Consider the following 13,730-nt stretch of genomic DNA (forward strand, 5'->3'; position numbering starts at 1 on the left):
ATACCTGTGCCATTTCTGAAATTACTAGCTCATGAACATTCCTGGCTTAAGCCAACATTTTAAGGTACTGTATTATGTTTCAAAAATGTAAGAAACAAAACTAGTTACCAAAAAAAAATGGAACCAGAACAAAAAAACAATAGCAAATAGCTTTAAAAAATTACTGAGGTGCACTGGAGCTCGGAGGCTGCATCTAGCTTTGTGGCAGCTTCCCCCAGGTAAGCTGTGTCAGCCGAGCTCAGCCGACGCAGGGACAGGAGGCGTTCTGGGGTGGGGGGAACGGGATGCGAGGCTGGGATCCGGCTATTATGTTTGGCCGGTTATGGGCTATTATGTTATGGGTTGGCCGGATCTCAACCTCCCTTACCGAGCAGCATGGAGCAGCTTCAAGCTGCTCCACTCTCCTCAGACTTGTGCCACCTCAGGATGTGGCGCAAGTCTGAGGAGACCAATTGGGGCTGCAGTGGCTTACCCGGAGGTAAGGGAAAGAGTTTCCCCTTACCTCTGGTTGAGCCACTTTGGGCACTTATCCTGTGTTGGATACAGCACAAGCCTCTTGGCTTGCCTGTTCCAGCGCAAGATAGGATTGCGCCCCAAGTAAAGTAACTGGAAATTGGACTTTCATAATTCTTTGGAATAAGTAACATGTGAATCATTGCTCCAAAGTCTACCATCAGATTATTTTACTTACTGAGTAGTATCTACATCACTGTCAGGCTTGGTACTCAATTGTTCCAGACAATCAATGAACACCTTGACAGATTAAAAAAAGAGAGAGAGACATTTAACCTTATGATTCAACTACTAGTAATATAGTTACACAATGGTGACTTTTCAACCACATTTTCCTTTACAAACCTTTTAATCTTCATAGTATATTTTCCCTTCCACCCTAACAACCTAGATTTTATTTGAACTTCAATGGCTTATATCTGCTTTTAATTCTGTTATTACCTGTTCAAAGATTTTAAGGTGAGTAAACATAGTAAGATGTAGCAAGAAAAATTTAAGCATCCAGACTTGGTTCTGTATTCACAGGCTCTGTTTCAGACCTTTTTCCTTTCTTCTCTCCCTCCTCCTTTCTGTTTCTCCCTCCCTTTTTCTTCCCTGCTTGCTCCTCCTCTGTCTTTTCTCTCCCTTTCTACGAGGGCCCCATATGAACAATTTATGGGATACAAACACAACAGTAGGATATATATTTAAAGTTTGTTTAACTTTTGTTAAATTTAGCTTGTCTAGTGCGCTCTCCACACAAGACCTGAAATTATATTAATTGACAGAGATGTGATAATTTATGGTAAGGAAACCCACATATTTTCAAATTAAGTATATCAATCCCCCTTCTTCAAGTTTTGATTGGTTCATCCATATCAACATGAACATGATCTTCATCCATAAAAGCCACCAACCCGCGAGTACAGATACTCGCCTATAAGACAATCTAACAGATCAGTTGAGGTCAGGTTTGAGCTAAAAATAATGGAATTTTCTATGACCCTTGGATAAGTCAGGGGTTAAACTTGGGGTGTGTGACATTCTTTGAAAATGACTTACCAGGAATTGTTCTAAGGCAGCAGCAAAAAGGAAAGAAAGGAACAATTTTATCTTCTTTTCCAAACAGGAAGGAAAATGAAGGTGCTTATGGGAGTTGTAGACTTTGTGAGGAGTACACTGCTGCACTTCCATAGCAGCTGCCCTCATACAAACTACAATTCTCTTCCTGTTTGGAGAAACTAAAACTGCTACCTTTGTTGTTGCTGCCTCTGAATACTGTAATTACTGGTAACTACGGGCCCAATCCTATTCAACTTTCCAGCTCTGGTGCAGCCGCAATGCAGCCCCAAGGTAAGAGAACAAATGCTCCCATACCTTGAGGAGTCTTATGTGACTGTCCCTCCACTGCAGGATACAGCACACACCCCATTGATATAGTTGCACTGGCCCTGGAAAATTGGATAGGATTGGGCCCTAAATCACTCCTTTTTTCCCACCTCCTGTGTCCTGCTTCTCAGCCCAGTTGTACTCCCACCTCACCAGACAGCTGCTCCCAGAAGCTCCACTCACTGTATTGACCTGTATACAAGTAAAACCCATGTTTTCAGGGTCAATTTTTTAGGCATATTTTTTTTTTCCTTATACATGAGTATATACGGTGCACATTAAAAGACAAACATGGGCACCCCAATCCCATGTTGTCTGTGCAAGGCAAATGTGAGAACAAAGACACTTGAAAGAGTGAACATTTAGGAGGAGTGCTTTAACCTTTCCATTGCCTACCAATTCTCCATGCAAGCTGGCACTCCAGTTTGAACACTTTCCAGTACAAGCCAGGTTCCAGAGCCAGAAGGAAGCCTGATTGATGGGAAAAGGAGGATTTAAGTCCCTTCCTCCTGCTTTCATGTTTGGGAATGCACACTTGTCAAGGTAATGTGAAATACCACCCTCAGTATGTTGAATATTGAATATACACACCAGTACAGTTATTATGGGGAAAAAGATTGTGGTGGGCAGGGGTGGGAGACGAAGAATCTCTCTACAGGATTCAAAAGTAGTCAAAGAGGATAACCAGAAAAAGCAATGTGAAAAAGCGAGAGGGAAACAGGTTATGCAGGTGAGGGTGGGTGACTGCGTGAAAGATACTTTCAATAGTGATGCGGCAGCATCAGGGCAAGAGCCAGGATGAGGATGTTTGTCCATTTTATAAGAGCTGTTGGGATTGGCACTTGTTTGATGGTACTAACTTTCAGGTAAAAAAGGCAAGAAGCAGACAGCTAGTCAGGGGCAAGCCATGGAGTCTATGGACTGTTCAGATAATCTGTACCAGAATGTAGCACAGAAACCATGGGCAAAACGGAGCCTACTAATTAAACTTTGAAGGCTTCCTTCCAATCACCTTCTCCACCCTTGAAGTGTAAGCTTTTAACATGATCTTCTGACTGCTCTTCAACAAAATTGTCTTTCTGAATGGTTAGCCAATTAAAGACTAAATTCTAATAAATGTTCTTTACTTATGCTTTCTGAAAAACATTTACATGAATGACATCATTAACTGCTAACTGCATTGTATTACCTGCAATATGTTAATGCTCAGCTGATACACGTCCTCCTGTACTTTTGGTTGCTGAAAGACCTAAAGAAATAATCACAAGAACAACAATTGAGGAAAAATACTTCCCAAGAAGCTCTGCCTCATGCTTGGTCTGCCACTCTACTGCAGTAAAATGGCAAGGCCAGTGTCTAGTGGCACAGCTAAACAGAGAGTAGGAAGGAAGTAGAACGGATTTACAAGAGTTGCTTGGAATTTCTGTTGCCAACATTCAGAATACTGATCAATATCCGAGTTGCCAACTGAGGGCCCAATCCTATCCAACTTTATAGTTCCAGTGTAGCCACAATGCAGCCTCATGGTAAGGGAACACATGTTCCCATATCTTAAGAAGGCCCCAGTTACTGCCCCTCCACCACAGTATGCAGCACATACCCCACTGGCACAACTGCACCAGCACTGGAAAACTGGATAGGACTGGGCCCTGAACTGGGAAACTTATCAGCCTGGTTTGAGGGCTTCTGTCCCCTTTCCCACTGTCAGTGAGAAAGACATTACAGAGGGTTGCGCGGGGCTGCCCACAGCTCCTGCTCCTTGCTTCTGCTCACAGTAAGTAAAAGCACCCCCCCCCCCCGTCAACCCCCTTAATGACATGATCCTGGGGATCCTGTCACTGTCCTTGTCCCATCCCCACAAAGACTTACTTAGGGAGTAATGCTCCCTAAAAGTTTGAGAACCACTGGTTAGCAGAAGCAAGGGATCTGCAAGCACATACAATACCTGTGTAATTCAGATGAAAACATTTTTAGTAAGCTCTGCCCTCTTACTGCTGAACTCCATCTTTGTACGCCTGGGTCACTGACTCACAGGCACTGGGTTTAACCCTGAAACAGTACATAAATATTGTCTTTGAAGAGGCAACTCTACTCAGTACAGCAAGATTCAGAACGTGGGTATGTTTAATATGACACATACATACTGATGAATGACTCTGCAAAAAGGTAACTGTCAAAGGTGAGCAAAAAAACCGGCTCTCACCCAGTCATCTATTCTGAAGGAGATAAATAAGAAGGAGGAAGAGTAAGGATAGATGTTCAATATGAGTTCTGCAGCCCAAAAAATTCTGCAGGTCCAGGACACATGATGAATATAGAAGAATACAGAAAAAGTTTGCAGCAATATAAGGAAGCCAAACTAAATACAAATCTACATACAAACAAGTGAGTCTAGGTCAGTAATTTTCAACCTTTTTCATCTCGTGGCACACTGACAAGGCACTAAAATTGTCAAGGTACATCATCATTTTTTGACAACTGACAAGGCACACTGCACTGACAGCAGGGGCTTGCATCTCCCAGTGGCTCTACTAATAAATGATCCTCCCCCATGGCACACCTGCAGACACCAGTGTGCCATGGCACAGTGGTTGAAAATGGCTGGTCTAGGTTGTGTTTTTCATAAATCCCTTATTTGATACGCTGACTCACGGAGAGCAAAGTACTTCTGTGAAGGTGTTGGTTTCATAGAAAAAGATGGTGGCAATAATATGGTGGAAGTTTCAGCATAAAACTGATTAAGTTCATTAACCACACAAAAAACAATGGAGGTTCAATCAAATCTTACAGATCACAAGTGTGAATGGGTACATTGCTTTACTTCTCTGCCTATTCTATTCACTGCCACATTTATAAGAAGATCCCTTGCTTTGTCTCTGGACACATCATATGCAGACTGCACATGGTAAAAATACAGGAAGAGTGTTTTGGGTTGATCAGCACATGTATCAGTAGACTCATCTAGATTATTTTACTCATACATCCTCATAGTCATATAATCCGGTTTCTAGCAGGTGGAACAATTAGCAAGAGAGCCTTTTTCACTGCTATTACCATGCCTGTCACATACTGACAAGGGAACAAAAAAAGCCTCTACCAAGAAACTGCAGCGTATCATTCGATACAAATGCAAAAATAATGTCACATTATAATGTGTAACATCAAATACTAAATACAGTTAAATGTGAGGTGCAAATCAAAGATACAGATCAAGAGAGTGAACTCCTGTTCCCTGCTCTTCATCATACACTAAAACAGTGGTTCTCAAACTGGTTTGTGTTACGCTTCCCCCAGGATCGCATCACTAAGCGGAGCGCTTTGCACTTACTGGTAAGTAGGTAGTGCTGCTGGAGGTCACAGGAGGTGCGGGAGTCCTGCGCAGCACTCCCCAAGCCTTGGAATCTTCAGTAAAAGTGGGCGCAAATCACAACCGTTTTGCAGGAGGTGCTTTGTACCTGCTTTTACCGAACATTCCAAGCCTCAGGGAGCCCTGTAGAGGCTGCACAGGGCTCCCTATAACTCCTACAGCCTCCAGCAGCCCTACCTACTTACAAGTAAGTGCAAAGCACCCCCCTCACCCCCCTTAGACGTGAACTTGAGGATTGAATTTCTGCCCTAGCCCTGCAAACACTTACTGAAGGAATAAAGCTTCCTCAAAGTTTGAGAAACACTGCACTAAAAAATAGTGGATGCGTGAATCACCCTATAAACGATTATGCAACCTGATGAATTTGATGGCGTTTCATAAGAGGAGCTTTGACCAGGATTTTTAAAACACTGAGCAATCTGATGTATTAGGATGTCTTTAAAATAAGAAAGAGGGTCTCTGCTGAGATTTTGAAGAAGAGTTATCGATTTACCACATTTGTGAAGATATTCATGCTGTAACTGAGGTAGAATATATTTTGATCAGTAAATTACCTACTCTTCTCTAGTGATATGCTAATTGCCAAGATCATCAACTGATGGAAATAAGTTAGCCATATTTGTAAAGATTAAGTACCCCTTAACTGGAATTCCAAAATACTGAATATTCCAAAATAGGAACTTTTTTGAGCACCAGTATGACTTTTTTTTGGTACGTGGGGCGGCGGCAAGAAACAAGGCCTTCTCAGTAGTGGCACCAACATTATGGAATTCCCTTCCCCTTGACTTAAGGATGGCTCCCTCTCTTGAGACTTTTCGGAGAGGCCTGAAGACTTTGCTGTTTAAACAAGCCTTCTGACTTCATGGCCTTTTTAACATCTTTTATACATCTTTCAGTGGCTTTTTTTACAGGCCTGATCCCTCCATGAACTGCTGTTTTATGCTCTTTTTTATTCTGACTTTTATCTGACTACTGTCTTTATGGTTTCTGTTAATGTGTTTTTAATATGTTTTTATCTGTTTGCTAAATTATGTTTTAATTTGTTTTTAATATGTTGTAAGCTGCCCTGGGTCCCTTTAGGGAGAAGGGCAGGATAGAAATAAAATTAATTAATTAATTAATTAATTAATTAATTAATTATTATTTTACTTTTTTACCTAAAGAAATACAATCACAAGCTGTTCATGCGCAAACCTTGTTTCATGCACAAAATTATTTAAAATATTGCATAAAATAACCTTCAGGTTATGTGTATAAGAGGCATATTTTGTGTTTTGTGTTTAGTGAATTTTGTGTTTAGATTTGGGTCCCATTCACACAATCTCTCGTTATGTATACAGAAGTATTCTGAAATATGGAAAAATTTGAAATCACTTCTGTTCCCAAGCACTTTGGATAAGGGATGCCCAACTTCTACTATAAACACATTTCTTACAGGGCATTTTGAAGAAACAGAATATTTCTAGTTGTTTGACTCTTTTTGAGAAACTATTATTGCAATGCAAAAAGACTACCATTAAAACGTTGTCCTTATATTATATTCCTTATAGAATTTAACCCCAACAAAACACTTATGACTAAGTAGAAATAAAAAGAATTGGTCAACCTATTTCAGAAGTGATGTGAGTTTTTAAAACATTATACAAAGTTTATAACTCAAATCTGAATATCTGCAGAAACATTCTGCAGATATTCAGATTTGAATTATAAACTTTGTATAATGTTTTAAAATGCAGAAATGTAACTGAAAATGGGCTACTAGAGATCAGTTTTCACAAGTAGCAAAACCAGAACATGGGGGTGGGGTCAACAAACTGAGTTAGAGCAGAATAGTAAAAGATTAAGAATGGAATCCTATGCACACTTACATGGGAGGAAGTCCCACAGAACTATGCAAGACTTATTTCAAAGTAAACCTGCATAAGATGCAAGAATAAAGGAACAAAAATTGGGTGGAATCAAATAATAAACACCATGCTGTCACTTTTATTCAGTATTATTATTGCATATTGTGAGGTTACATGGTTTGTATCATAGTGATCTCTTTAATTATTGGAGATTCATTGCAATTTCTTTCATTTATCTTAAAAAATACATAGGGAACAATTTGTTATTGTAAATTCACAATAGGGTCGGGTCGGATGTTTTCAGTGATCATTATGATGTTCAGAGTCTGCGTATTTTTCAGAATGTCTTGAAACTCACTTGGATATATCAAAATAATGCATTAAACATCACTTACGCTAGTCTCTCCAGGCTTGCAATCCAGGACACCCTTAAGTGCCTGCAAAGAACGTACAACGCGTTGTTCAAACTGGGATGGCTGAAAGGAAGAGAAAAATTAAGGAATTCCTCAACAAACATGACAGGATGTCAATGATAAAAACCCAGAAACTGTGATTTCCTCTACACTTGTTGCAAAGCAATCAATGACCAGAGAGCTTCATGCCATTACTGTTTATCATCTCTGTATTTAAACATGAAAAAGTCTAGTTTGAAACATCCAATAAAAGACCATATGGGTGTTTATATGCCTATGTATTCAATGATGGCACTAGAATCACAGGACTAATGACATAACCTGATTTTTGGAAATCTTAAATACAGTCTATTACACTTCCTGTCAGCTGCAACGCTGATACAAAAATACATTGCCAGTCTTGCAACAATATATGATGATGCATCCTCAACAATTCTGTAAGGCAAGCAGAAAAGTTGAGCCAATCACTACCTCTAGCTTAAGTGAGCTTCACAGGTGCACAGAATTTGGACCCAGATCTCCCCAATTCAAGTGTGATGCTATATTCACTTCACCACACTGGTTCTCTATGCATTTATGTACACATTTAAATATACATACCTGCATTTGCTCACATTCATCCCTTCCTACCCTCCTCTGCCAGGTCAAGATGACCAAGGAATGCACCAGAATTTTAATCAAAGGAACAGAGAGGGGTGGGATTTTCAAAATGTTGCACAGGGAAAGTCCAATTCCCTTTCCCTAATTAGTAGATCATGCATGGGGCTTTAGCACTATATCCTCATCCAAACTCAGCAAAGAAGACTGAGAAACAGTTGTTTACTGAATATTATTTGGCAAGTTTCACAGCAAGCAGGGATGTGAATCCAGGCCTCGTACACTATAGATTGCACCATAAAATGCCCCCCAAACTTGACAGTATACACACCAAACAGGTTAAGCCTTCATTATCCACAACCCAGTCTTCCTTTTCAGCTAATCTCTTCACATCTGTAAAAGGGGAAAGTTTTCAAAATGGTTATATTCTCATTAGAAGAGAGCATGAGATAAAAAACTACATACCTTAGAGCAGTTATTCCCAAACTGTGTGCCACAGTGTCACATGGCAAACTCACAGGGGTGCCGCTGGATGCCTGGCAGCCTTTTATTCCTAGTTTTCCCAGGCACCACCATTTTGGCTGGGCTGAGATTTTGAGAGATCTTGGGAGAGTGCTGATGGCTAGCTCATCCTCCCATAGTGCAGTGCCACCCGACAGGGTGCCATGAAAGAAGAGAGCCTAAACAGGGTAAGTTTAGGGAGCCTAAACAGGGTAAGTTTGGATTATGGGAGGATAACCATACATTACAATTGCAGTAATTTTTCATTGCAGTACCATGCCAGTGATATCTTTAAAAGCTGCAAACACACTGACAGCAAAAGTAGATCACTTAACTAAATACACGAAACATGTTTGATACAATCCATGCTATGCTGAAAAGACTGGGTGTGAAATATTACAATACAAACACAAAATGCAGAATATCATGTCCATAATAGTGAAAGTAAGGTTTGAAAAAGACCAACACTTGCTATCTTTTGCTGTTGAAATGTAGTTGGTTTTTTTTTAAGTTTTACTACAACTACACAAACCTGGACATTCTTAATTAGAGCACTACAACACAAGGATACCACTAAAATGAAATTGAAGTCAGAGAAGGATAGCAGCACAAAGACGAAAAAACATTCAGGAGAACTGAAATTTAGAGATTTTTTTTTAAAGTATATTTACTACCTTCAGCAGTGTGTTGTAAAGTAACCATTATACACCGGACTTTGAGATCAAAAATAAGATCCTGAATGATCTGAAGCATGTCATTTGGTATTTCAAGTGCAGTAAGTGATTCATAAGTTAGTCTGGAAAGCAGGAAAAAAACCAAGTGAGATTATGGCTAACCTACAGTTTATTATGCAGTTCAGATTCTAAAGAGTGTCATACATTTTTAAGAGAAACATGGGATTTGGTGGGAAGTAGACTTTTCCAATTTTCTGCACCACATAGTTTCCCCGTTTTATGACAGTCACTATGGTATTTTCAGTTCTTCTCATTGGGTTAAGATAGTAGTGGTAATATCCAAACTAAGGAAACACTCTCACTTTTTCCTCATATGAGTATGTGTCACCACTAGGCCATGGAGAGCCTACAGACAACATTTCTGATGCTTTGGGAGCAAATTCTTTACTTTTATGGCAGAGGTTTTCAGACTGGGGCATCGTGATGCCCCAGCCTGAGGCCCCTGGCCTCTTTCCCTTTAAGGGGCGGGGGCAGCCAGGAGGCAGGGAGGAGGCAGCGGCACGATCCCCAGCATCGCGCCTCTCAGGGGGCTGCAGGGGCTTGGCTGCACTTACTAACCTCCTGCAGCCTCCCGAGAAGCCCTGGTGCGGGAAGCCCTGCGTGACCATCTGCAGGGCTCTCCGATGCTTTAGAAATGAAAGTGGAGCGATTGCACTGCCCTCCACTAAACCGGAAGTGGAGCAAAATTGCTCCACTTTCACTTCTAACGGGCTGCAGGGACTGGGATGCACTCACCAGTCCCTGCGGCAGCCGTCCTGGGATGTGGAACCCTGCGCGAACATCTGCAGGGCTCCCCTGGTCAGCAGAAGTGAAAGTGGAGCAATCTCGCTCCACTTCTGGAGGGGGGCACGATCACTCTACTTTCACTCTAAAGCATCAGGGAGCCCCGCAGATGCTTGTGCAGGGCTCCCCACACCCCAGGATGGCTGCTGCAGGGACTGGTGAGTGCATCCCAGTCCCTGCAGCCTCCTGAGCGATGCTATCCTGGGGATCATGTCACCGCTTTCCCCCCACCCCCTCTGCCTCACCCCCACAATGACTTACTCCCAGAGATTTTGAAAACTGCAGTTTTATGGTATACAGGTCAACCTAGAATTATAAGCCAACAGGAACTTTTTCCTGTTAAGCCATCTCCAAATAACAGCTGTTGTTGGACTTCACATTATGACCGGTTCCCAGCATAATTTATAACCAACTTGTCACCCATTTTTCTGACCAGAGTTATTGACCAAACACTTGACTCTTGCTGCAATTCTTGAATTCTGCTTACTCTTTGCCTTTTTGTCTCAAACTCCTCTTTCCCGTGGCTGTCTTCCTGGTTCATGGCTCATAAGACCATGACTCCAGTAAACTCCTTGGATTCACCCAAGGTACAAGCCTGGGTTAGAGAACAGAACCTAATGAAGTTTGTCAAGATCACAAATCTTACATAGATCTATCACTGTATTTACCTAATTGTCTGTATGACATGAGGTAACCATTGACCCGAGAGTTCAGATTTCATCTCCCAGCCACCATACTCCTTCAGTTCACTTTCTCCAAGGCTGAATGGAAGTAAAGCACCACGAATCAGTTTGACCAGGGACTTCATCACTTGTTGGATCATTGTCTACAACAGCATAAGAGAACAGTTCATGAATGAACAGTTAAACTGCAATGTATTTAACAAGCTGTGTGCTAATTCATATAGTTAGTTCAAATAGGAACAAATACAGGAGGAACCACATATCCACTGATCCTGTATCCATGGATTTGGTGAAGGCCTCCCAGTGCGTACACCCCTGTGCAGTAAGGGGGCATGTCCAAAGGGGCCTCTGAGCTCAGCAGTCGCCAGGGACGTCCAGACTGAGCTCAGACTGAGACCGACTCAGACTGAGTTCAGCAGCTGAAAAAACTCTACTTCTGGTTTCAAGGAGAAACAGGAAGTGACATTTTCAATGCCTCTGGGGGGCTTCCCTGGGCCTTTCAATGCCTTAAAAGGCATTAAAACATCACTTCTGGTTTCTCGGGAAGTAGCGTTTTTTCAGTTGCTGAGTTCGGTCTGAGCTTGGCAGAGGCTGGGGATGGATGTCCCTGGCCTCTGCTGAGCTCAGAGGACCCTCCGGAGACAAGGGGAGATGAGCTCCCCTCGCCTCTGAAAGCGGGCAGCCCAGGACTGTGGGAATGGACGTTCACCTGTATCTGCTGTTTCAGATATCCATAATGGAACCCCTGTGGATAAGGGGGCATGTCTTATTCTTCTCACTGGGAATTATCATGGTGACACACTCTTAAAATTTGATTAAAGCCAGTATGAAATACAATTCAAAATATGCTTAGTAAATTTGTAAATTTTGGAAATTATGGTTAAGGAAAAGACATAACCAGATGCTCCTTTTCCTATGATACAAAGTGAGATATTGCTGCAACTGAACATCCAGTTCTTACCAGTGTCCAAGCTCGCATAAATATTTAGTTTCTATCATCCTCAGATGTTGATTAAAAAAAAAGTGTGTGCTAACTATTAAATTGGTCTTGTGGTTAGTTAAGCCTGGTTAGTTAAGAGCTAACCTGGTTAGCTGGTTAGTTAAGAGCTAAACCTGGTTAGTTAAGCGCTCCACAGAGTTATCAACACATTGATAATGCAGTGTATTAAAATTTCTCCTCTCTTTCCATTATCCTCCCTAGCAATGGTGTAGCTAGGTAATTTGCCACTAGGGCCCATAAATTTTTGACACCCCCCCCCCCATATGACAAAATTAATTAATCTGGGCTCCAAGTCCAGGCAGGAACCCAGGCCTATCCATTCAGCAAAGCTTGGCCACAGAAGCCAAAGTTCAACCAAGAGCCCAGGTCTACCCACCTGGAAGAGATGGCTCCAGAAGGCAGTCAGAATGGAGGCCAGTGTACCCTCCCATCAAACCTCAGCTACATAGGTTGAAGTATGAAGTACATAGTATGAAGTACCTGGTTGACCTGGGCTCTGGAGTGCTCATGCCCCCCCCCCAACACAAACATTGGATCTGTCCCTGTCTCAGTGACATACTGCCTCTGCATCTGGAGGTTCAATGTAGCCATCATGGTTAATGTTTAGAATCCACTTTAAAAGTCATTTAAACCAGTGACCAACAACACCCAATCTTCCAGTGGCATTACTAGGCTTGGTGTCACCCAGTCTGGTAACTCATGGTATCAGCCCCATTTATTTATTTAACTACAGAACAGTACTGGTTACCCAACCAATCAGTAACCAACAAAAAAAAAGTGGCCAACTTGATGATACTCACACAACTGAATAGAAGTTTGAGTATTAGCTCCGATACATGGAAAAGGGAGCTGATTAATAACAACTTCTTATTGGTTCCATGTTGCGTAAAAACACCTAGTTAGTTTTCATAACACTCAGGTTCATTGGTCAGTTTTGAGTTAAAGAAATCCACTTTTTATGACATAAGGCAATTGTGTTTCCTTTTCTGGTTATTTAGCTATAGCTTTGGATTGGACACAGATATTTTAATGCAGTTTTAATGTTTCATTGCATTCTGCTGTAAAGTACGTAGCAAATGGTATAATAACATTTGTATTACTCCTAAAAACCACAATTTTGGTCATTATGGTGTCAACCTCCCCCCCAGGGTGTCACCTTACTAACACCTTATTGGTTCCATACTGTGCTCTTTGAATAATCAGTCTCATTGGTCCATTTCGAGTTAAGGAAATCTACTTTTTGTTTTATAAAACAGTTGTATTTTTGTTTTCTGGTATTTTGGCCATTAACTTTGACAGAATGTTGATATTTCACTCTGGTTTCTTTCCTTGCTTTCTGCTGTAAATTCTGCATTTAATGTATATCATATGATGGTATTATTCTGAATAACCGCAATTTTAGCGATTTTGGTCACTAGTAGTGTCATCCCCGGGAGGGCCAGCCCCCTGCTACTATATTATTGTTCCCTATAATTGGCATTTTCCTGCCAGCCACCTCCTGTTTCTCATTCCTTAAAGAGCTGTTCTACAGAATCTATAAGAAGCTGCCTTACTCACAGATAGCCCTATGCTCCATTTAAACAACTAACCCAGCCTACTCTGTTGGGTAGTTGCTTTTAGACCTTGATGGACTAAGGTCAAGTTGTGCCTGGAGGCATTCAAAATTTGCCACTGTGATCCTCTTCTCACACTGTCCCTTTAAACAAGGAAAGAAGTACAGATCATTCTGAGAATGTTCTGAGTTGTTGGACTGCCCCCCTCCTAGCTGGGTGGACTAGGTTAAAGTGGATAAATGTGTACACATCAGACAGAATGATTTTAGGCTGAGGGCGCAATCCTAACCTCTTATGTCAGTGCTTTCCAGCACTGACATAAGGGCAATGCAGCTCTGAGGTCAGGGAACAAACATTCCCTTACTTTGAGG

The 13,730-nt window shown here is 41.6% G+C and overlaps 1 protein-coding gene across 3 annotated transcripts in view; it reads right to left on the bottom strand.

Moving 5' to 3' along the window:
* EXOC2 (exocyst complex component 2) overlaps window positions 1-13,730 on the bottom strand; it is a 113,476-nt gene that overhangs the window by 35,416 nt on the left and 64,330 nt on the right. For all 3 annotated transcript variants that reach the window (XM_066623517.1, XM_066623518.1, XM_066623519.1), the window contains 6 exons: window positions 10,792-10,949; window positions 9,281-9,402; window positions 8,437-8,498; window positions 7,491-7,571; window positions 3,071-3,130; window positions 692-753 (listed from right to left, as the gene is read on the bottom strand). In XM_066623517.1, coding sequence (XP_066479614.1) covers window positions 692-753; window positions 3,071-3,130; window positions 7,491-7,571; window positions 8,437-8,498; window positions 9,281-9,402; window positions 10,792-10,949 — 545 coding nt within the window. The remainder of the gene's footprint in view (window positions 1-691; window positions 754-3,070; window positions 3,131-7,490; window positions 7,572-8,436; window positions 8,499-9,280; window positions 9,403-10,791; window positions 10,950-13,730) is intronic.

The sequence above is a fragment of the Tiliqua scincoides genome, chromosome 4, assembly GCF_035046505.1.
Source record: "Tiliqua scincoides isolate rTilSci1 chromosome 4, rTilSci1.hap2, whole genome shotgun sequence".
In the NCBI taxonomy this organism is placed as follows: Eukaryota; Metazoa; Chordata; class Lepidosauria; order Squamata; family Scincidae; genus Tiliqua; species Tiliqua scincoides.